Source organism: Odontesthes bonariensis, chromosome 4 (genome assembly GCF_027942865.1).
Source record: "Odontesthes bonariensis isolate fOdoBon6 chromosome 4, fOdoBon6.hap1, whole genome shotgun sequence".
NCBI lineage: Eukaryota > Metazoa > Chordata > Actinopteri > Atheriniformes > Atherinopsidae > Odontesthes > Odontesthes bonariensis.
Window position 1 is genome coordinate 35,560,815 of NC_134509.1, and position 25,716 is coordinate 35,586,530.

Here is a 25,716-nt window from a genome sequence, read left to right on the forward strand (position 1 = left end):
ATCATCTTAGAGAAGCAACTGTTTGTCTGTCACTCATTCATTCTACAGTGAGAAAGATTAATGAGAGTAGAACATCCAAAACATGTCAGTCTTTCCAGGACTGAGCATTCCAGGTAGGTCATCTTAAGGTCAGACCTCGCAACTCTCACAAAAAAAGGCATTAAAAAGCAACAAGCTTCATCTCAATATATACAGGCCTCAGTTTGTTACGTTAAATGTTAAAGTATGGCTTGTTTGGAAGGGTTGCAGGGGAAAGCCTCTTATTTCTAAAAAGAATATGGCAGCACAGCTAACATTTGCAAAGTTGCATCTGAACAAAACTTCTGGAGCAATGGGCCTCATGCAACAACTGTTTGTATGAACAGATTTGTTCTTAAGTCGTGTGTACGAGTGATTTAAGAGAATTTGCACATTCACCATTTTTTCGTATTTTGAGTTTTCTTTCTGGTACGAACAGAATTTACGAATGATCCAGACCTGTCGTAGGAGTTTCATAAAATAGTCTGCTGTTATCCAAATAAACTTTACTTAACTAATAGATTGTATATTTAATCACTTTGAAGATATCATAAATAGATATATACATTATACCCCATAATTATGTTGACATTATTCTGTTTGACTTAAAGCTGCAGTCTGCAGGATTTGTTGTTGTCATACGTAAAGTCCTAATTTTTGGCATTTTAAGAGTTTACATGATCTATCAGAACGCTTGAAGTTGAAAATGGTGACCTCCGTAGTCGCAAAATGCAAGAAATGCTTAATTTTTAACCGAAAAATAAAAAGTTATTCAACTTCCTGTCCCGCCCCATCAAAACACATGAGAACTCGTGCACGTCTAAATGCACGTCTACGTGCACGCCAGTTGCGCGTACACGACTCCTCATTCATCAACTCACCTGTCATTTGCGATCATGGAAGACACAGTAAGTAGACTAGCCCGTAATGAAGTTCAATAGTCTAGATAAATAAGCTTGGGGACGAGCCTACCTTGTATCGCGCGTGCACAATCGGTGATTGACAGGCAGCAGAGCCCAGCTCGTAACCTGATTGGTTACCTTTTACCGGTCCGGTCTGCAATTTTGTAAACAAACCTGCTGGCTTTGGAGGGACCAAGCGGGACATATAGGGGACCTAGAGAACTCTTTTTTTTTTTTTGTAGTGGGGTATTTAATGTACTACTTTCAGAATCCCCGGACAGTTCCAGGCATTATGCTTGAAAAAGAGTTGCAGACTGCAGCTTTAAATTATGCACTCATTGAAGGTTAATATGACTCTGTATGTAAAAAAGTCAATGGGAAGTGTAACCAGCGGCTGACTTACTCCTTTTGGATGCCTTAGCGCGTCAGCCTCTTAGAAGAGAGTGTTTGTTCCGAGACTGTAGATATCCTTGCGGATACAGACGAACGGCTTAGATTGTGATTTAGATTATCAAGGACTGTGCTGCTGCAAATATGCAGCTTGCTTGAGCTACAACTCCATAGAGAAACACGCTGATCAAACCCAATTCCACCACACGTCCAGGTCCTCACCACCCTTCGATTTTTGGCCACGGAAACCTTTCAGAGGGACATTGGAGACAGATCGGGTGTGTCCCAGTCCTCTGTGAGGCGTGCGTTCCCCTTGGTCATCAAAACTCTCATCAGTTTATCACCCATGATACGTCAAATTCCCATACACCGCTGTCGAACAAGTACAAATTAAGAGGAACTTTAATGCCATGGCTGGAACCAGATAATGCCAAACATAATCAGAGCAATAGAGCGGGGAGCAAACTGCTCAATAGCCCAGAGAAGGCTGTGTTTTGCACAATATTGCCATGAACGAGGGTCTCCCGCTAACTAAACGAGCCCAGGCAGACAACATGTCAGAAGACCCCCCTCATGGACCGCCCCATCGAAGTGCCATCATGATGAGGCAACAATGGATTGCACGGCTTTAGTTGCAGTCATCGACACAGGAGGAGTAATTTTTTTTAAGCCATTTTCATATCAAACCATTTCTTCTTTATTTCAGTAACATTATAAACTACAGGTGACACGGACTTAACAGCACTCAAAATAACTTCCCATTTCTTCGCTTTAGCAGGTCCCGTAATCCCACTGCTGACGCTGCTAAAAATGGCAGATTTTCCTTTTTGGATCTCTGAAAGCAGAACTTCAATCTCAGAGCCCGTAAAGTTGTTCTTTTTGTGCCTCGATGCCATTTTCATGACTCAACCACTTCCTGGCACAGGATAGAGGAAGCGTAGCCCTATATGGTATTATTTTGGGGCGTGGAGTATGCAAATTTACTATCCTCGTACAGGTCCACTTAAATATGCCGGTGGTATTCATCATTTACGAAGGTCGTTTACACACTTTTTCTGAAGTTAAGAGCGTTTGTTGAATCTGACGTGGTGTGTTCGTACGAGACCTTCGTACGATAAAAGTGAGAGAAATTTAGAATAAAAATACGAAAATGTTCTTGCACGAGGCCCAATGTTATCTGGACAGACAAGACTAGTTTGGAGATATTTTGTGTAATGTACAGCACCATGTTTGGAGATAAGCAAACATTTTATGTAAGCACAAGACAGCATGCAAGGACAGTGATGGAGGGATGATGATTGGTTTTGTTTCGCAATTCAATTCAGTTTTAGCGCCAAATTAGCAACAAATGTCATCTCAAGGCACTTCCATAATACAATCCAATTCAAGCCAATTGGAATTCAATTCATTGTAATCATAATCAAATCCAATTAATTAAATTCAAAATTAGTCCAATTCAGGGTGGCCTGAACACCATAACACCATTCAAAGGATACCTGTTGAGACAGGGAAACATAAGTTAAAGGGATAGTTCGCCTCTTTTGACATGAAAGGTGTATGACATCCCATATTAGCAACATCATTTATGAACATTGACTTACCCGCTGCTGCGTCCTGTGAGCCGAGTTCCAGCCTCGTTTTGGAGTTGACGAAGGTAGTCCGGCTAGTTGGCTGGGGACACAAAAATAAAGCGTCTTGCTTCTCAAAACAATATGCGTTCAAAAGAGTAAAACATTTGCATCACAAAATCGTTGTCCAGGAAAAAGTCAGACCTCACATCGCTTGGCGCTATTTTTGCCTTCCTTGATATCAATGCATCCAGCCACCTAGCGATAGCCGCACATGTTACGGTGTTTACTGCTCAGAAGCAGGGGACTGCTCGGTCTGCTCTTCGGTCTGCACAGTTTACATTGGATGCATTGATATCAAGGGAGGCAAAAATAGCGCCAAGCGATGTGAGGTCTGACTTTTTCCTGGACAACGATTTTGTGATGCAAATGTATCACTCTTTTGAACGCATATTGTTTTGAGAAGCAAGACGCTTTATTTTTGTGTCCCCAGCCAACTAGCCGGACTACCTTCGTCAACTCCAAAACGAGGCTGGAACTCGGCTCACAGGACGCAGCAGGGGGTAAGTCAATGTTCATAAATGATGTTGCTAATATGGGATGTCATACAGCTTCATGTCAAAAGAGGCGAACTATCCCTTTAATGACAACAATAATGCTAAATGTACATAATGTCATTTGAGAAATGAAACGGGGTGAAAAAGAGCAAAGTGAGGAAAGGTGTGACATAAGAGGCCCCTCAGCAGAATAGATCTATAGCAGCTTAAAGAATACGTTTTTTGTTTTTTTTTTATACCTGGACCTTATTTCTGGCATAAAATACATTAATCTTCTCACCGATAACAGTTTGGTGAAAGTCAGTGTCCTTCGGAAGATATTTAAATTACTCAAGATCTGCGTATTTCCATATAACGGGAGTGAACAGGGCATAGAAAATACAGCATTAAATAAGGCATTATCTGTCTTTATTTCACCAATACTTTAAGACGAATGAATGAATGAACGCGTACTATTGCACTGTTAGCTCATAGCTGCCATGTTGTTGTTATGGCTATTGGGGGGCTTATAGGGGGCTTTCTACTAGAAATGGGCCGGTATGAGATTCTGACGGTATGATAACCTTAGGCAAAAATATCACAGTTTCACGGTATTATGATTGCAGCTCTAAAATGTGTATTTTGAATGTCTGTATTTAAAAACAAGAAAAATAAAAAACTTTTCCATTGAACAGTCTTTTATTTTTAAACAATAGAACATGCTGGACATTAGTAAATATGTATTTAAAATAAATGATAAAAAAAATTATGAATTCTTTCTAAATAAAAAAAAAATGTCATCTGTCCTTTAACTAAAGCTAAACCTGCAACTCAAGTCACAAGTTTGAATTATTTTTAGTGGAAAAAAACCAACACAAAATGAAAATAAATGCAAGCACTTAACCTGTGGCTCAAGATCAGAACATAAATAATTGTGTTCTAATTGTAAAGTAAAAACACTTCCGCTAACTACACTACAACGACGAAAGTGGAGAAGGAAACAATGCCCCCGTTAAGAGCAGGAAGAGTAGCACTGTCATCAATGATCAGCATTCTCACCCATTACTTACATAATAGCTTACATGATGAGCCTACTGAAGTTGAAATTTCAATAGGTATGCATTATGTTCCATGTGTTATCACCACGATAGTCTGTTATAGTACTTAGAATATTGTTATAGAACTTTTAAGTGTATTGTGTTACCTTTTCTTTGTTCTTTATAAAATGGTGTGCTTCAGTGGACACACTTGGGAATTGTCGTTGCCTTTCAGGATGCAATGATAATGATAATAATAGATCGGTTTTATATAGCACGGTATGACAGAAAATTTTTGTGGCTTTGAAACCTTGACTTTTCATAACGTGGTATACCTTGAAACGGGTAACCGGCCTATGCCTACTTTCTACACGTTTCTAGTGGGATGACTTCATCGCCGCGCGCCACTGCAGCACAGCTCATTCATTCAAGTCAGGATATCCATCGTACTTAAAGTTGTCGTCCACATCGTCAAAGTCTGATAAATATCCTCTCATGTTGTACAGAACTAGCAAACTCTGTGTGAAGTTAGCCGACTGTCACAGAGCACAGAGTAAATAAGCTGTGCTGCAGCGGCAGACAGATAAAAGACAGATAATGCCTTATTTAGAGTCTGTATTGTCCATGCTCTGTTCACTACCTTTATATGGATATACGCGGGTTTTGAGTGGTCTAAATATCTTCCGAAGGACGCCGACTTTCACCAAACTGTTATCGGTGAGTAGATGAACGTATTTTATGCCAGAAATAAGGTCCAGGTTTAAAATAAAAAATAAAAAACCCTAACTATATTTTCTGTCAAAAAGGAAAGTTTTAAGCCTTGTCTTAAAGGTAGAGAGGGTGTCTGCTTCCCGGACATATGCTGGCAGCTGGTTCCACAAGAGAGGGGCCTGATAACTGAAGGCTCTGTCTCCCATTCTACTTTTAGAAACTCTGGGAACCACAAGTAAAGCTACAGTTTGGGAGCGAAGTGCTCGGTTGGGAAAATATCTTATAATGAGATCTTTAAGATATGATGGAGCTCGGTCATTAAGAGCTTTATATGTGAGGAGAAGAATTTTAAATTCTATTCTGAATTTAACAGGGAGCCAATGAAGAGAAGCTAAAACTGGAGAAATATGACCTCTCCTGTTCTCGTCAGAACTCTGGCTGCAGCATTTTGGATCAACTGAAGGCTTTTCAGAGAATATGTGGGAGAGCCCAATAATAAAGAATTACAGTAGTCCAATCTTGAAGTAACAAATGCATGGGCTAGTTTTTCTGCATCACTCTCAGACAGGATGTTCCAAATTTGGCAATATATTACGAAGGGGAAAGAAGGCAATCCCAGAAACCTGTTTTATATGTGCATCAAATGATAAATTCTGGTAAAATATAACTCCAAGGTTCCTCACTGTAGTACGAGAAGCCAAGGAAATACTATCTAGAATAATTATATAGCTAGACAATTTCTCCCTGAAGCACTCGGGTCCAAAGATGACTTCATGTCCGGGAAGCAGACACCCTCTCTACCTTAAAGACTAGGCTTAAAACTTTCCTTTTTGATAAAGCTTATAGTTAGGGATGGCTCAGGTGATCCCGAAACATCCAATAGTTAAGCTGCTATAGGCCTAGACTGCTGGGGGGCCTTATCTGTCACACCTTTCCTAATTTTACATAATGTATTGTGGTCATTATTGTGGTCATTAACTCGCGTTTCCCTGTTCTAACAGGTATCCTTTGAATGGTGTTACAGTGTTTTTTCCCCTCTTTTCTGTCTTCTCAAACCCCAGCTGGTCGAGGCGGATGGCCACCCTTCCTGAGTCTGGTTCTGCCAGAGGTTTCTTCCTGTTAAAAGGGAGTCGTTCCTTTCCACAGTCGCCTCAGGCATGCTCAGGACGGGAGATTGGGCTGAAGTTTCTGTTGGTTTCCTTAGCTAGGAAATTGTTTTTGAATTGGCTCTATGAATGAATTTGATTATTTTGAAAATGATTATGATTACAATGAATTGGACTATACTATTTAAGTGCCTTGAGATGACATTTGTTGTATTTGGCGCTATATAAATAAAACTGAATTGAATTGAATATCATAGATCAGTATATGCAACACTGACTCAGTGAGGGCAGTCGCCTGTTGCGGGGTGCACATCTGCTTCTTTTGCAGAAAGGGGTCCATGGTGGCTCTATTCTTCGGACTGCATGCATTTAATTACCTCCGCCCAGGAGGTTATGTGATCGCCCGAGTCTGTTGGTTTGTTTGTCTGGATGTTTGTCTGTTCGTGCTGCAATCTTGCGACCTGCCACAAGGTGGCGACAAAGCTTCCTTGGCGGAGGTCTGCACTCTCTGAGTGCATTTCTAGTTTTAAATACGTTTGTCAGGCACAGTCAGGCATAACGTTAAAGCTCTCTTTTAAAGTGAAAAAACACTTATAAAATGTACAATGTACATCAAAAACAAAACGTATTGGCTTGAATGTTACTTGAATCTTACCAACTGCTCAACGGGCTTTCTCTTTAAATGTTCGTGCATCACCGAGGTGCTGCCGTGATACGCAAGGTCTGCTTTGCAAACCTTGCAAGTAATCTTTTTATTTGCCGTATCCAGGCAAAAATGCTCCCAAACTTTAGAAGTTTTGGTACGTGTAGCTAATGTGTTGGACGCCACCATTTCTGTGTACGTTACCGCTCGACTCTCGGCAGAGATTGTAATTAAGTAAGATGCCCCACTCTGTTGGAAAAACACGTCTGGCGACAATAGTAGACAATGGAATTCATTGTCGACTATTTCTATTATCGATTTTTGTCGACAACGTCGACGAATCGTTGCAGCCCTAGAATTTAGAAGCAAACAGGTCTGAGTCATCCAGTTCTTTATGTCTTTAAGACATGTTTGTAGTGCGACCAACCTGTTGGTTTCACCTTGTTTCATACATAAGTACAGCTGAGTATCATCAGCATGGCAATGGAAATGTATGCCGTGCTGTCTAATAATGTTACCTAATGGAAGCACGTATAAAGTGAAAAGAATCGATCCAAGCACAGAACCCTAAGGAACCATGACATTTATACTGGTTTGTTAATTTTTTTCATTTACAAGAACAAACTGGAATCTATCAGATAAATAGAAATAGAAAAATACTTTATTCATCTCCCAGTGGGGGAAATTCAAAATTAGTCAATTCGCTCAAAATTATTATTATTTTTTTAAATATTTACAATGATTGTATATTAAACCAATAATAACAACAGCAACAATGATAATAATAATAATAATAATAATAATAATAAAAATACATAAATAAATACATTTGAGAAAAAAATTTCAGCAGTCACTGTTAAAAAGCCTTATGGCTGTGGGGACAAAGAACCTCCCGAACATTTCATTCCTGAGCCTCTCACTGCAGCTGCTCCTCTGTCCTTGAAGGATCTGAGCCATCTCCAAGTTGTACCTGAAGTCCAATGTGTATAGGGTGAAAACAAAAGGAGCCAAAACAGTACCCTGCGGAGCCCCAGTACTGCATTCCAGTGTTCTAGAAACACATCTCCCCATCCTGACATACTGTGGTCTGACAATCAGATAGTCTATAATCCATGATGTCAGGGAGGGGGTCACACCCATACCTAGAAGCTTGTCTTTCAGTATGGGAGGCCGTATGGTGTTGAAGGCACTGGAGAAGTCAAAGAACATGATTCTCACATATGAACCAGGCAAATGCCCGATGCACAATGTACAGAATCGCATCCACTCCTATGTCTTTCTGGTAGGCAAACCAGGAGGGGTCAAGATCCTCAGCAACCTGCAATCTCATGCGACGAACAAGGAGTTTCTCCAAGGTCTTCCTGAAATCCCTCAGAAGCCTTGGATAGACTCCATCTGGGACTGCAGCCCTCCCTGACTGAAGTCTCCTGAGCTCAGCTCCAAACTCCTCTGTAGTTAAAGACAGAGGGAGCTGCCCATTTTGTAGCGGAGGGATGGTGACAGGAGTGATGTTGGTATCAATCATAGAGATGGGGGTGGGGGTGCATCTGGACTGAGGAGGCCAGTCGGCGGAAGCAGCCACAAATGTGAAGGTGCAGTTGGGCTCAGGTGGCCTGGTGGTGGTAGCTGCTGCACTTGTGCAGGTGCAGTTGAACTCAGTAGGCCTGGTGGTGGAAGCTGCCGCAGAGGTGGATGTGCAGCTGGCTTCAGGAGGCCTGGCGGTGGAAGCTGCCTCAGAGGTGGAGGTGCAGTTGGACTCAGTAGGCCTGGTGGTGGAAGCTGCCGCATTGGTGGAGGTGCAGCTTAGCTCAGGAGGCCTGGTGGTGGAAGCTGCTGCAGAGGTGGAGGTGCAATTAGGTGGAGGAGGAGGCTTGGCAATGCGAGTTGCCATTGAGGTGGAAGTACAGCTGGGCAGTGGAAGCAGTATAGAGGAAGCAGCTGAAGTGGTTGGGGTGGAAGGAGCAGCAGCAGAGGTGGAAAAAGCCTGTTGTAATATTGTTTGAAAGTATTGGCTCTGTCCACATCACCTTCCACAGACTTAGAAGCTCATGATGGGGGTGGTTCTTCAGTCTGTATCCAGTGATTGTCCTCATGCCCCTCCACACCTCCTTAATGATTTTTTTCTCCAGCTGTCTCTCTACCTTTTTCTTGTACTCCACCTTAGCTTGACGAAGTGTCTTTTTAAGCTCCTGTTGTACACTCCTCCGCCTTTCTCCATCCCCATTCTGGAACGCCCTCTTTTTCTGGTTCAGGAGGTCTTTGATGTCACTGGTGATCCATGGTTTATTATTTGGATAGCACCTTACAGTCCTGACTGGAATCACAGTGTCCCTACAGAAGTTAATGTAGTCGGTGATGGTGCTGACCCTCCTGTCCATGTCAATGTCCATTTCGTCTTCCTCCAGCAGTGCAGCCCAGTCTGTAACATCAAAGCAGTTTCTCAATGCATCACTCGCCTCTGGTGACCACTTCCTGAAAGATCTGGTAGTAACAGGAAGTCTTTGTACACAAGGTGTGTATGTGGGTTGTAGATAGACCATGCTGGATAAAAAAAAAAACAGGATAATACCCCCGCCTTTCCGCTTACCGCTCGTACTCAGGTCACGATCCGCTCATAAGGCTGTATGTCCACACGAGTCTGCTGTGTTGTCGTTCAGCCAGACAGATCAAACTGCTCTCCTTATACAGCCTTTGGTTCCGCACAAGTGCCTCTTGCTAATCACACTTGTTTGTTAGCGAGTTAGCATTTCCCATAATCACCGAGGGCAGAAAAGCCTTGTACCTCCACCTCCTGTTGTGCCTCTTTGCCTTTAGTTTTGCTCCAGCTCTGCATCCACGGTACAGCTTTCTTATCTCAGTCGGAATTGGATGTTTATTTCCTCGTCTAATCCTTGACAGTGCCAACAGTTCCTCTTTGTGTACACTTCTCTACTGGTTGCACTGCACATTGTCAAAAAATAAAATGAAATGTAAATAAAAAGCAGATACTCCAAATGTTTAGATTAAAACTAAAATTACATATAATTAGATAAACGACAAACAAAATTCAGAGCTACACATAGCTATACATATTTATATAATAAATGAAAATATGACTAAAACGAGCCTAATGCAGTTCCTTTAATCCCAATAACATGTTCAAGTCCCTGTAATAGAATGCTGTGATCGATTGTATCAACAAAAAAAAAAAATTGATTGTAGATGCAGGCACAGGACCTGGTCACCTTGCTATTATCTGATCTACCATGAACTCCTCAGGATACCAAGTAGTTCTAGAGTCAAATAGGCATCCATTTATCTGACAGCTAAAGCTAGGCTGAAATTGGGTTATGCGATAGGACAATAAAGTGCAGCTGCAGAACGTCTGAAAAAAAGTTTATGCATTTAGGTTCAAATTTTTGTTAAATAAATTAATAATTGTGTTAAATGTCATGTGTTGTTGCTCATCTAAATGTATATTTACCTTATTTTAGTCCCTGTTAAAAAGTGGGTGAGATATGTATTTTTTATTTTGTCCTGATACATAAAACCTCAGAATTGAAAGAGGGTTTACTTTCTTTTTCACTTGACTGTAAATTGTCACGTGCATGTACACTTGCAGCTTTGGCTGACTGTAAATTGTTAGTCAGCCAAAGCTACATGTGTACTGAGCTGAATAGAGACCTCAGCCAACCATGAAAATCCATTGGAAGCTCCAAAGACACAATATATCACAAAACCTGAGGTGAAATGAATGCAAAAAAACTGATTAAGTTCTGTTGATTGGACGGGGAACCATTATCTACTCGATGCATGGGATCTGTGCTGAGCCTTGTCTTTCCGTAATTTTTCAAGTTCCTTCATCTCAGTACTGTTTTGAAGGTCTTCTTGTCAAATAAGACATATTAATATTGTCACTACTGACCTGTAAGCCAAAAAACATAGTAGTGTAGGTAACATAGGTTACTATGCCAGCATGTTGACACTAGAGGGAGTTATAGTGCAGCAGAAGTGATGGTCTAACTCCCAATAGGCTCTCTGCTTTTAATTGCTAAGCCTTTTGTTTCTTCCTCTGCCCTTTCTCTTTTACCCCCCCCCCTCCCCCCCCTCTTTTCCTACCTCCTCAGTTAAGTCGAGGCGAGAGTGTTGGCAGTGCCAGGGACTCCTCCTCCTCCACCTCATCCCTCCTCCAGGCCAGCCAGCAGCCTGGGTTTCGCTCACAGCCCAGCCTGGACCGAAGGGAAGCTTCATCGGAAAGAGTGGGAGGGGTCGTAGGAGGAGAGAGGAGGGACGTAATAAGAGAGGTTGGAGGAGGCGGGATCCCTGGCTACTCCCTCGGCGGGCGCTCATACCCCTCCTTCTCAGATCCCACCGTCCTTTCAGGAGTGGCATCACGATCTTCCAGCTCAACGCACACATCAGCAGGTGCTGCCCATGTCTCAGAAGCAACCACAACTTCAGCCAGCTTCAAAAGCTTAGCTAACCAGACACCCCCACCTCACCACCCCTCTCGCAATGGGAGCCTGTCCTATGACAGTTTACTGGCAGGTGGTGATGACTTTGACAAAGGAGTGGTGAATGCTCCTGCAGCCCCTGAGGTTCCTTCTGGGAGACCCTGCACACCAGCAGCAGTCAGCTACAGCTCCCCCTTCCTGTTACAACAGAGAGATGCTGAGATGCAATCCCAGTCTTCCCAGTCACCCCATCACCACCATCGGTCCTCGCACCACCACCATCACCCCTCCTTCCTCCATCGGTCCTCTTCCTCCACGTCCTCCTCCCCGCCGCCTCCCCTAGAAAGAGAGCGTCTGCTAGGCGAGTCCCATCCTGGCACTCGCATCCCTTCTGCCAGTCAAGCCTCTGCTCCCCTCTCCTCCTCATCCCAACCAACCCCACACCATCACCACCACCACTCCCATCATCACCACCACCACTCCCATCATCACCACCACCACTCCTCCTCCTCCACTTCCCACCCTCCTCGCTTCGCTGCCCCCCACGCACAGCCCCACCATGCGTACCCCTATCGCACCCGTTCCACAGACACTCCCCTGGGCTCTTCATCCACCTCTACAACCCACCCACCCCGCTCCCAGCACCCTCCACCTCTCGGCAAGTCCCTTTCTTACTCAAGTGCTGCCGCTGCCGAAATGCAGTATCGACTGGTCCGCAAGGCCTCTGCGTCAGCTGGAGCAAATGCAGCAGGTGCAGGAGGAAGAGGAGGTAGAGGGATGGGAGGAGGAGGAGCAATACAAGCGCCAAAGTGAGTATGACTTTCACCTTTTGTCAGGAAGATTGGTTTGCTGCTAACACTGAAAAAACCACCTGCTTGACGACCTGATTGATTGCTCCTCCTGCTCCTCCTCCTCTTCTTCCCTTCTCTCCTCTTCCTACTGCCAGATTTCCTGTGAGTTTCTTCTTCTTTTCCCTTTGCTCATGTTCCATTCACTTGTGAGCTTTGTCACTGTTGTGTCTTTGTCTTATGCATTATGATCCCCTTCCATTTGCTCTCATTATTTGTGTAGACTCTTCACAGCTTTTTGCGTTTTGAATTTAGAGGTACAAAAAAAACATCAATTCAGAGTGGAAAAACTTCTTCATATTTGACATTTTGCATGAGGACTGTTCCAAATTGATGTGTGTTTCTGTCTTAATTGATTTTCCATCTTGCTCATTGTCCTATGCTGTTAGTATATCCCAGAGGTTTTTTTTACCACACAAATGTCTCATTATGTTTTGTTATTCCATCAAATGTGAAAATTTCTTGTAAATTTAGTGTGAATCTCCAGAGCAACATTTTGAGAGTTTTTCCATCAACATGACAGTTAGTGCAGTTATAAAAAAAAAAATACAGCCATTGGAAGATGATATTCAGTCTGGAAGACAAGCCTTTCCTGCTCATCACAAATATTTTTCATATAACTATCAGTAACACAAGCCCAGATCTACTCTGTCTGAGTGGCAGTTTTTTGTGATATATGAAGGCTGTATGACAAAAATGCCATACAAGAAACTGACAAAAGCCATTGAATGACCTTGTATCGTACTGCATGTAGTTGGGCAGCTCATTAAGTCATTAATGTTGTGATGCCACTGTGCTACACACTAATACTGTAATAATTGCAAATAGAACGTCTTGGTGACAAGAATTAAACAGCATTCTGGGCATTAAATATCTTCAATCTACATGGGACCCCTTGTAGTCAACAATTACTACTCCTTCTTGGAATCAGCTGTTTCATATCCATTCTTTCATGATATTAGAGAAGCAGCAGGATTGCTATTTCTCAATGAGGTCCTGACTATCTCGATTTAGCTGATTGGAGCCAAATTACAGTTGTGAATTCCAGTTCACTTACCATGTATTATTTGGAACTGTTTAAGTGTTTCTGACATCCCCATCTCATCCTCAGATTAAATTGGCACTTCCTGTCCTGAACTATCATGCATACTGTTTCTTTTATGTTTTTGTCTCCCTAAAAAATCAGGGATGAGCTGATCCGGATGAAACCTCTGAGTCAGACCAATGGTGGCCAGCCCTTCTCCTCCTCCACCTCCTCCTGTTCTGCCCCTTCATCCCCTTCTCGCCCTGCGACAGGGCTTGACCGACCTGGAGTAGCTCAACCTGGTGTGGCACTGACGCAGAGTCCTGCCCACAAGCCTCAGAGTGGTGGAGTGAAGAAGGTGACTGGCGTTGGGGGCACTACCTATGAGATTTCTGTGTGAATGGCAGCTGGCCTGCAGCTCAAGGACAAATGAGACAAAGTACAGATTATTCTGTCTCAGAGGGAGAGATTTGGAACCATTTTGTCTGGATCTCACACTTCATTGGTGGTTTGCCTGTGGAACTACACTGAACTGGACTGTCCTGCCTCCACACATCCTCTTCAGTAACTTTGCAAGTTTTGTGTTTTACTGGCACTGGGCTTCAAAAAGATTTTTTTTTTTTTTTTTTATCACTCTGAACCAAGTGGGAACTATATGGCTTATTTCTGTGGGTTTTTATCCTCACTCAAGCTCAGTAGATTGGTAGAAGGCATTAAAACTGTAAAGTCAGGGTGTTGAATTAAATGAGTATCGCAGTGTAATGCACTACCACTGCCAGGGTTTGGAGCTGGATCCCTTCTGGACACACCAACAACCTCAAAAATAGGGTTTTAGAACTATTGCTTTGCAAAGGTTCATATGAGCACTTTTGGACTCAAGCTGGTGGAATTAGGCATTTTATATGTTAAATACAGTTGTCACATGCTCACCAAGGACATTAATTACAAGTCCCAAGAGCGTGATGATAAGTCTTTGAAACCCGATTAAAGCAGAATTCAGTCAAAGTAAAGGGCTTTTGTGGAAATTAAATGTGTTTTCAGTGAGAGTCAAGTCATACCACATGAAGTAATGATAGTTTTAACACCATTTCTGGCCCCAGGTGTGAGTGAAAGCCCTCTTTCCATAATTGTATTCATCAAGTGCAGCATGGTGTGATTGCATTGGACCAAGGACACGAGGGGTGTTTGTGTAACCATGCATGAAGTCAATGCAGCCCAGACAGAATCCCTGTAACTTGTTGTCTTTCCTCTAATGGTCTCTATATGTTTTACAGCCTTCCAGTCAGACATGAAAATGCAAAATCCACTCTGAGGACAGTAATCTTTGATTACCTGTGGACTTCCTGATAATCTCCGAGGTTCATACACTTTTTCACCAACTTTTTTCCATGACTTTTCCAAAACCTTTTACTGAATTTCCAAGACCAAAAGACCAATGACCAATCGCGTGCGCGCACGGGCATATTAAATACATAGCCTATATTATACATATATATAATATATACATATTTACGTATACTATAGGCTATACGCTGCCGTTATACTATGTTATACTACATTAATTATATTCACTTTTTTATTTATATTATTCACTTGCCTGGTGTAGGCCTTGAGTCAGAGATGAACTGGTCGTCGTCCCTGGCAAGCCATTGCCGGTAACTTTCTTTTGACAGCCACAGATTATTGAAGCTACACTTCCCCGGCATACTGTAACATCGCCCAGCATCACGCTAGACTGCGCTAGAAAACATTTCCACCCAAGACAACTCGTGACAATTTACATTTTATTACGGCACATCAATTTTATTAAGATAATCGATGAAACACTAGATATATTCCATGACTTTTCCAAAACTTCTTAACAAAATATTTTTTTCCATAACTTTTCCAGGGCCTGGAAATTTATTTTTAAAATTTCAAAACTTTTCCAGGTTTTTCATGACCGTACGAACCCTGGCAATATGTTCTTGAACTTATGAAGGTAACAAAACCAACCGAACTCATGCAATTAAAAAACAAAATGAGAACCCAGTGAGGGATACCAGCACTTAAATTCTGACTGGTTTTCAACTTTCTATCAGGAAGTATTTTCCAAAGACAAAGATATAATGGATGCTGCTGGCAGCAGAGCAATTATTCTGTCTATATTTGATCAGATACAAGTGAACAACAATTTCATTCTTTAAACAATAAGGTAAAATAAAGAGACTAAATTGACATGCTTCAAATAACATTAAGGTCCAGAACGCATTTAAGAACATGTGAAAACTGCGTTCCTGCTCAGCGCCTCCAAAACAATTCAAAGTGCTTTACAAACAATTCATAGCATAATCATATTTTTCAAACGTATTTTACAAATTTATCCAATCAGCGCTGTCAAAATGAGAGAGAGAGAGAGAGAGAGAGGTGTGTTTGTGGTACTATTATTCCTTCACTTCAGCAACCTTTTGGTTGATTTCCTTTTCGATTTCCTCAAGGGATGCCCTCTTGTCCTTCGCAGTGCGACGCAAACTGTTTGATTTGGCAATAAAGGTCATATTGCCAGTGGATTCAGCTTTGTCAGCAAAATCATCAGCTGTCTTTTCCAGGGCACCAATGTCCTTCACTCTATTCCTCTTCTTCAGCTCATCCAGCTCATCTCCAAGAGCCTTTCTTTTTTGCGCGCCGATTTCCTTCACACTGGCTCTCTTCTGGTCATCGAGGTAAGTGTGGTATCGCTGTCTGGCTCCAGCCACAGAAAGCAAAAGCTCTTTGGTGATGGCCACATTTGTAACCCCACCAACAATCAGTCTCTGAGCAACCAAAGAGGCCTCCTTCTGGTTTTCAACTACCAACTCTTTATTGATCGAGAAGCCTCTCTCAACGCTGGCCTGCCCGTGAGATAGGACAAGCAGCATCTTGACCACATGCCACACATTGACAAAGGATTTGCTGGTTCCCATTGTCTCATACAACGGGGTGTCCACTCTGTCTGTCTTGGGGTCGAATTCTCGGAAAGTTGCATGCCATCACACATCGACTCCTCAATGTGGTTGGCCTCAACAAGGTGGTGGAGCATTCTTTTCATTTGCACCAGGCACACCTCTTTTGATGACGCCATGCGCCTGGGGTCAAGGCACTGCATGCTCCTCACCAGCTGGTAATTCACAGGTGCCTTGCTCTGGAGCTTCGAGACTATGGCAATCGAGAATGTTTTACATTCCTTCCTCAGCTCCAGTGCTTGTCTCTCTGACACCTTTTTGGCTGATCTCAGCTGGTTGAGACAGGTTTCCGCTGAGAATCCCAGGTTGGTTTTACTGCCATCCTTATGCAAGCTGCTGTCCTGGAGAGGGATATGCAGTAGCTTCATGACTGACGTGGCATTCTTCAGAGGTTCTTCCTTGCAGAATCGCCCCATAAGTCCTGTGAATAACAAATGTAAAAATAGATAAGTAAATATACCCAATATTACAGGGAAACAGGGAAATTTATTTATGCTACGTCAAATTACATTTGGTATCAAGAAAACTTGGAACACACACAGAACTAAAATAATAAACTAATGATAATAACAATAACAACAATAAGTAACAATAATACAAATAATCAATTGCCTTGAGTAATAAAATTACTGATAGTTTTAAACCTTACTTAATACATAGAAGTCAAAACAGTAACACAGATTATGCACATTATGCACAGCAATGGCGGCCTGGATTAAATTCCACACACCAAACAGAATTTAATTCAGAATAGCCTCTAGGTGTTACTGTTGCTGCTCTTATTTGTTCAGAGCTGTTGAAGAACCCTCGTTCGAGGGCATTATATATTCAGAGCGTCAGGTTTAATTTACAAACACCTCCTTAACCATAGTGTTAAGGAGTACACCCACTGGTCCATCTGATTTACTTTTAGGCGTTATAAAAAAAGTACAAAACAGACAGACAGACACACACGTGTAGAAAATAAAATTAAGATTCCTACCTTTCATCAGCTGAAGCATGTCCTCGCTGAGGAAGGGGAGCATTGGTTTGTCCATCTGATAGAGTGTAAGGAAGGGGGTGATCTCTCTCGCGATGCTGTTGAAGATCATCACTTTTGGGATGAACAGAAAATCCTTGGTACTGTTCTTCACAGCCTCAAAAGACTTAGTCTTGGGATCTGGAAGGTCACCTCGAAGCACTTTCTCTACGTAGATCTGCACGTAGGGCCAAAGCTTCAGAGCTCGGTCAGTCACGGTGACATTTTCAAGCCAGCGGTGCTTGCAGAATTTAAGCATCGCGGTGCTGCATCCAGTGGCCGTGACGAAATCCTGGTGGCGGGCCGGACAGTCGTGAAATAGCCTGTAGAGAGATGAAAGGGTATGCTCGACGTCCCAGCCAGTAGCCTTGCATCCATCTTTGAAGGCGTTGTGCATTATGTGCAAACCGCAGGAACCGATGTTGAGTAGTGACTTCACTTGCTTTTGCATCTCTCTCTGCAGAAGACCGAACGCTTTCCAGTTCACGTGAGGACCGTCCATAGACGGCTGGATGAGGTTTTTCACTCCTGTCTCGGACAGCACGTTGCTGATCTTTTCAACAAGATCCTCTGCAGTGGAATGCCCCAAGAATTCCGATCCTATGTATTTAGTTTTCACCTCTGCTCCGTCCCACAGCCTCACGTGAAGATCCATTTGTTTCGACTGTAATTGATGGTTCAAACTTTCGTCGAACAGCATGACGTACTTCGTTTGGTTCGAGACTTCTGAAAGTAAAAGGCTCTTCACATGAGGGGCGATCCCAAATGTACACACATACGCACACTTCCTCTCTCCACAGCTGAATCTCCTAGCAATCTCGCTGTCGGGGAACATAGCGGCGAACAGCTTGCTTGTGTCTTCTGACGATTTGTAAGAATAGTGTGAGTTCATTACTTTTAATGCCCATCAGGACTTTGTTTTTTGACTCGTGGATCGTCGTTTGCCTTATTGAAGAACCCGCGGCACTGCTTCTCAACAAAATATTTTTTTCCATAACTTTTCCAGGGCCTGGAAATTTATTTTTAAAATTTCAAAACTTTTACAGGTTTTTCATGACCGTACAAACCCTGAATCTCACAGTGGACAGAAAGACGGTCACCAGTTAACTTCTCCATTCATGTTGCTGTGTGACTTGGTTTGCCTCTTGATGGGGTAGGAAAATGTGACATTTAAGGAAAAAAAATATGCTGATTGCCTCTTTTTTCAATTAATTAACTGATGTATTCCTAGATGTGAATATGATTCCATGTTTGTACAGGATGATGTGATTTTAAATGTGGATTTCTTTCTTTTTTTAAAAGTGGCGTTCTTATTGGACTGGAGCATGCACTATTACTACAAGCTGCTGTAGGCCACTGATTTTGGCTGGAACATGTATGAACAAACAGGAAACTAAAGTGAATATTGAAACTGTTCTGCAGAGCAGTTTTCTAGAAAATTAATTCATTGAGCAATTGCCTTGAAAATTCAAGTGTTGTATTTTTTTTATTTCACCTATTTAATTTGACATTGTTTTATATGAATTTATATGGAAATGTAGCTATTGATAAATTAAGTTTTTAATACTGAGTCAAAAGATAGGATGTGTTTACCAATGTCAGTTACAGCATCTGTATGAAAATACGAAAGAAGCCCTTCTTAAACAGTTGACACTCTTGACAGAACCTGAATCTATTTCCCAAGATCATGTCAGATGATGGCAGGAGTCTGTTGACTGGCCAGCTTGTTTATAAGAGGGTCCTATAGTAAAACTGTTTCTTATGATTTATGAAGGTATTTACTGTGCGACTTCATTTAACATTAAATTGTTCTGTGATAGGGTATTGGGCCACTGTTAAAATCTGATTTTTTTTTTTGTTCTAATATTCAATATTTGTGAGGAAAAATGATTTACAACAAAGAATTTTATGAAAAAAAAAAGATTTCACAAAGATGGTAATATTTCAACACTGAAGTCATAAAAAGTCTGAAAATAAAATGGTTGCATCTAGACAAGACGAGTAATGGCATTGATTAAATTTTTCCGTGTTTGCCAATTTACTGTTTCTACTGTACAGATATTTTATAACTGCTAAATGGTCCTCTCAGTAGTCTGCATAATTTATACCTTCAGACAAGAGCGGGGAATTTTACCTAAAATTCCCTTAATTTGTTTTGTGAAGTTGCTCAAAATACATTACAAAAGTTACACACATTTGTGTATTTTTTAATAAAATGTCAAGTGTACCATTGGTAAATTGAGCTAAAGAAGTAAAAGAAATATTTTAGGCCCCTCGTCAGTGTGTTTTTGATATACACCAATCTGCAATAACATTATGACTACTGACAGGTACAGTGGGCAACACTTCTCATTTTCTAACAATGTTCTGTTGGGAAAACCTGAGAGGGACAGCACTGAGCCTTGCAAAAACAGCTTAGGAAGAGCTAAAAATCAAGTCAAAGTGCCTCAGGTATTCCTCTGACATCCAAATGCTCCAGATACCAATCTGATGGGAATCTGTGGGAAGTAAGCCCAATACACAAAGACCCTCCTTACAACCTTAAAAGGCCCAAAGCATCCTTTGCTAAGGTTGTGGTAATTAAATTAAATTCAATTAAATTCGATTCAGTTTTATTCATATAGCGCCAAATACAACAAATGTCATCTCAAGGCACTTAAATAGTATAGTCTAATTCAAGCCAATTGGAATTCAATTCATTGTAATCAGAATTATTTTAAAAATAATCCAATTCATTCATATAGAGCCAATACAAAAACTATTTCCTAGCTAAGGAAACCAACAGATTGCACCGAAACTTGTCTTCAGTCCAATCTCCCGTCCTGAGCGTGCCTGCCTCAGTGGAAAGGAACGACTCCCTTTTAACTGGAAGAAACCTCTGGCAGAACCAGACTCAGGAAGGGTGGCCATCCGCCTCGACCAGCTAGGGTTTGAGAAGAAAGAAAAGAGGGGGAAAATCCACTGTAACACCATTCAAAGAATATCTGTTGGAACAGAGAAACACGAGTTAATGACCACAATGTCACATGTACTTAATATCATTTGAGAAATTAAAAAGGGGAACAAGAGAGTAAAGTGAGGAAAGGAAGGGTGTGACAGATGAGGCCCCCCAGCAGCCTAAGCCTATAGCAGCTTAACTATGGGATGTTTCAGGATCACCTGAATCAATCTGACCTGACCTGATCACCTATCAAAAAGGAAAGTTTTAAGCCTAGTCTTAAAAGTGGAAAGGGTGTCGGCTTCCATTTACTGTCAACTTATTCCACAAGAGAGGAGTTTGATAACTGAAGGCTCTGCCTCCCATTCTACTTTTAGAAACTCTGGGAACCACAAGTAAACCTCCAGTTTGGGAGTGAAGTGCTCTGTTAGGAAGATATCTTATAATGAGATATTTAAGATATTATAGAGCTCAGTCATTAAGAGCTTTATATGTGAGGAGAAGAATCTTAAATTAAATTCTGAATTTAACAGCGAGCCAATGAAGAGAAGCTAAAACTGGAGAAATATGATCTCTTCTGTTAATTCTCATCAGAACTCTGGCTGCAGCATTTTGGATCAGCTGAAGGCTTTTCAGAGAATATGTGGGACAGCCCAATAATAAAGAATTACAGTAGTCCAATCTTGAAGTAACATATGCATGGACTAGTTTTTCTGCATCACTCTGACACAAGATGTTCCTGATTTTAACAATATTACGAAGATGAAAGAAAGCAGTCCTAGAAACCTGTTTTATATGCGAGTCAAATGATAAGTTCTGGTAAAATATAACTCCAAGGTTCCTCACTGTAGTACGAGAAGCCAAGGAAATACCATCTAGAGTAACTATATAGCTAGACAATTTCTCCCTAGAGCGCTCAGGTCCAAAGATAACAACTTTAGTTTTGTCTGAATTTAGAAGCAGACAGTTCTGAGTAATCCAGGTCTTCATGTCTTTAAAACATGCTTGTAGTCTGACCAACCTATTGGGTTCATCTGTTTTTATAGATAAGTACAACTGAGTATCATCAGCATAGCAATGGAAATTTATGCCATGCTGTCTAATAATGTTACCTAATGGAAGCATGTATAAAGTGAAAAGAATCGGTCCAAGCACAGAACCCTGAGGAACTCCATGACTTACTCTGGTGTGTGAGGAAGATTCTTCATTTAAAAGAACAAACTGAAATCTATCAGATAAATATGACTTAAACCAGCCTAATGCACTTCCTTTAATCCCAATAACATGTTCAAGTCTTTAATAAGATACTGTGATCGACCGTATCAAATGCAGCACTGAGATCCAACAGGACAGCTTTAGAAGTATCATTAGAACCTGATTTGTATTTAGACGGCTTCTGTCCAGTTGATCTCTCTGAACTAACAACAGCAATAGTCTCTTCTAAACCATCAACTTGTGTTTTAGACCCAATCCCAACCAGACTGTTCAAGGAGGTTTTCCCATTAATTGACACTTCCATATTGGATTTGATCAATCTGTCTTTGTTGACAGGATATGTACCTCAGACTTTTAAGGTTGCTGTAATTAAACCTTTACTTAAAAAACCTACTCTTGATTCAGAAGTGTTAGCTAATTATAGACCTATATCCAATCTCCCTTTTATGTCTAAAGTTCTAGAAAAAATAGTTGCAGCTCAGCTTTGTGATCATTTACACAGAAATAATGTTTGAAGAGTTTCAGTCAGGATTCAGAGTGCATCATAGCACAGAAACTGCACTGCTGAAAGTTACCAATGATCTCCTCTTAGCTCTGATAGCGGATTTGTGTTTGTGCTTGTCCTGTTGGATCTCAGTGCTGCATTTGATACGATCGATCACAGTATCTTATTAAAGAGACTTGAACATGTTATTGGGATTAAAGGAACTGCATTAGGCTGGTTTAAGTCATATCTATGTGGCGAGGAACTAAATAAAACTAGTCTTACTAAAGGGAAAACAAGGAAAACCCACAACGCCATCCTGGGAATTGCACCCAGAGAATTAGGTTACGATATTAAAGGCACACAGGTAAGTCACTCAGGCAGCATGAGACGAGGTTCAAAGTTTAAAATACAACTTTTATTAATCTATAAAAACTTGGTTAAAAACTTGGGCCAAGTGAGTGGACAAGAGCTAGTGGAAATAAGGGGCACTCCAAAATAAAGCAAAACAACCAAAATCCCCCATGTGCCAGACCACCGGCCACCAGCAACTGCAAAAGAAAGACAACTTAGAAAATGCAAAAAATAAATAAAACAAAACGAAAAAGTAATAAACTGAGTCAATAACAAAACACAACTAACAAAAGTAAAAGAACAGAAGAAACTACCAACTCAGGACAAACAATTTATAAAAGAGAAGTTTAAAACCAACTCCAGGTATTTGTGTCCTTAATCATCTGGTAGGCCAGGCAGACAAAGACAAGGTGGCTGGGAGGCAGCAGCAAAACGCAACCGCTTCGGACGAGCAGCAGGCGAGCAGCAGGCGAGCAGCAGGCGAGCAGCAGGCGAGCAGCAGGCGAGCAGCAGGCGAGCAGCAGGCGAGCAGCAGGCGAGCAGCAGAGAAGCGGAGCGGTGCAGTTTGAGCAATTAAAACATCAAGCAAAGCAGCAGCAGCTCCAGAGAGCCGATTGCGGTACCCTATAGCCGCAACACACGTACACACATGCACAACAACGGAGGGAGGGCGAGAGAGCTCGGAAACCGCCGCTGGCGTTCACCAATGGAGCCCACACAGCAGCAGGGAGCTGCACCTAAGCCATCACCCTGTCAGGCCAAATGATTTGACCCGGAAGTGAGTCTGTTGACAATACGCCGAGGAAGAACATGTGGGAGGACCGGCGCTTTTATAGTCGCCACCTCATTGATTGGCTGCAAGCAGCACTCATAGCAAGCAGCTGTAACAACATAGAGAATCACGTCTATGCTGCTACATTTATCTGATAGATTTCAGTTTGTTCTTGTAAATGAAGAATCTTCCTCACACACCAGAGTAAGTCATGTAGTTCCTCAGGGTTCTGTGCTTGGAACGATTCTTTTCACTTTATACATGCTTCCATTAGGTAAGATTATTAGACAGCATGGCATAAATTTCCATTGCTATGCTGATGATACCCAGTTGTACTTATCTATAAAACCAGATGAACCCAATAGGTTGGTCAGACTACAAGCATGTCTTAAAGACATAAAGACCTGGATGACTCAGAACTGTCTGCTTCTAAATTCAGACAAAATTGAAGTTGTTATCTTCGGATCTGAGCGCTCTAGGGAGAAATTGTCTAGCTATATAGTTACTCTAGATGGTATTTCCTTGGCTTCTAGTTCTAAAGTGAGGAACCTTGGAGTTATTTTTGACCAGAATTTATCATTTGACTCGCATATCAGGGCTCTCAAGTTTTCAAGTTTGCTTGGAGTGAGATTCGGGCGGGGCAGGGGCCGGGCCGTGTGCGCGGGGGGTTTCTTTAGTTTTTTTTTTTGGGGGGGGGTCCCTTGCAGTATCCCATCGCCATAAACTAGCTACTTAAAGAACAAAGATATTGTTTTATTTATACCAAAATCACAAATCTTCACTTTTACACTAAATTCTGCTATATTTTAAAATAAATGGTTTTAGGTATGCAAAGTCTTAACAAACAAAAAAACAGACAAATGAAATTAAGAAAAACAAACATAACCCCAAATGGGCCCCTTGAGCAGTCCCTCTGTGTGTGTGTTTGTTTATGAGTGTTGTTGTAAGTGTTTGTGGCAGATTTTGATGCTTGATGACTGATATTGGGGGCTCCCATTTAAAGCACTGTGGCTCAATGTCAGCCATTTTCACAGTCATGATGGATGACAGAGTTCCATTCAGAGCCAACGTGTTCCTGGTCTTGGTTTTATTGAGCCCCACCATGGAAAAAACCCTCTCTGCATCAGCATTTCAGTGCGGCAGAACTAATACCAGTTTGGCAATTGTAGATAGCCTTATTGGGAATCTGCTCATACCAGTCACCTTTGAAAAAAATTAACCACGGAAGCCTAATTACACTCCTACATATTTTTCATTTTTCATTAAGTTGCTCATGTCAAAGGGTGTGTGCTGAATATTTAGGCCTACTACTCCAACGAACACTTTAATCGGCAGGTATTGGTCTTTTACAAGGAGTAGGAAAACTATAATAACTAATGAAAGATTAAAATAAATGAAGCTATGACCTGCTGATGATCCTGACGGTTCTCTTCCACCTCCAGCTCGTCTACAACTTCTGCACGCATTCAGAGCATAAATAAATAGGCTATGTCCGCTGTGCATTCATGGTACGTGTGCTTGCGGCTGAAAGCTATTTCAGACCTCACCCGGCAACAAGAAATTCTGTTTTCTGATTGGCTGAGAAATTCTATTTTGTGATTTGCCAATGGTTTGCTAAATCAAGACGGCTGTACCAGAGCTATAGTTCTGAGCTGTACGAGCGCACCTGCCATTGACTCGTTTATAGTATAGGCCATTAGAATTTCTGTGCGACGAAGTTGATCATTTCTCAGCGTGAGAAATGGCATGTGTGGCGTGTGAGCGTGTGAACTTGTTGAAATACGTGTGTCTCACGCTCATTGCGTGAGACTTGAGAGCCCTGCGCATATAAAACAGGTTTCTAGGACTGCTTTCTTTCATCTTCGTAATATTGTTAAAATCAGGAACATCTTGTCTCAGAGTGATGCAGAAAAACTAGTCCATGCATTTGTTACTGCAAGATTGGACTTTAGGGCTATGCCTCTTCCTGACAGTCACCCAGCCACCCTGTGATCCTGGCTGCTCAGGTTCTGCTTGGGGGCGGCTAATGAAGCTAGCTACGCTAGGTGGCTCCGCACTGGCTAAAGGGACCTGGCTCACTATCGGTTGATTTTCAACAGTGCATAGCCAAGCTTCCAATTCAGATAACCTCGCCTCCAAAACTACAAAAAGACTACATTTGTTACCTGTACCATTATCGCTAAAGGAGGCAGAGGAGTAACTAAACATCTGACACACGGAGCAGGTGAAAGCAGGAGATGGAGGGAGAGAACTGGTAGCCATGCTAAGCTAGAGAGCCAGACACACTGCTAAAAATTGAGAATAAAGATTAAAGATCTGTAAGACTGTGTTAGAACAGAAAGGTAAGCTATAGAGTTAACTATGCAAAATTGTGGAAGTTATAGGTAGAACTAAAGTGATTATCAGTAGTCCAAGAGGAGCAAGAAATTCCACAGAACACAAGCAAGGTAACAGGAAGTGATGCAATACGTCTTACCGCAAAGCAAAGCGTCACAGTCCACTAACCTTGAGGTGCACAGACTTTATCTCGGGGATCTTGTGTCCTCATACAATGAGATGGTGAAAAATGCCAGATCTGACTATATAATTGTCAACTGGTAACAATGAATAAGAAAAACCCCAAAGTGTTGTTTGACACTGGGTTACCAAAATGGTTAACCTCTCTCTTTCTACAGGTGTGTTTCCCAATACATTTAAGCATGCCATAGTGGAGCCCTTACTTAAAAAGACAGACTTAG

At 41.7% G+C, this 25,716-nt stretch overlaps 1 protein-coding gene across 1 annotated transcript in view; it reads left to right on the forward strand.

The window, feature by feature from the left end:
* Positions 1-19,484, forward strand: part of zdhhc5a (zDHHC palmitoyltransferase 5a) — a 46,382-nt gene extending 26,898 nt beyond the window's left edge. Inside the window, exons 11-12 of the mRNA XM_075464108.1 lie at positions 11,018-12,153; positions 13,379-19,484. Of these exons, the coding sequence (XP_075320223.1) occupies positions 11,018-12,153; positions 13,379-13,616 (1,374 nt within the window). The 3' untranslated portion in view covers positions 13,617-19,484. The remainder of the gene's footprint in view (positions 1-11,017; positions 12,154-13,378) is intronic.
* Positions 19,485-25,716: the final 6,232 nt, after the last annotated feature.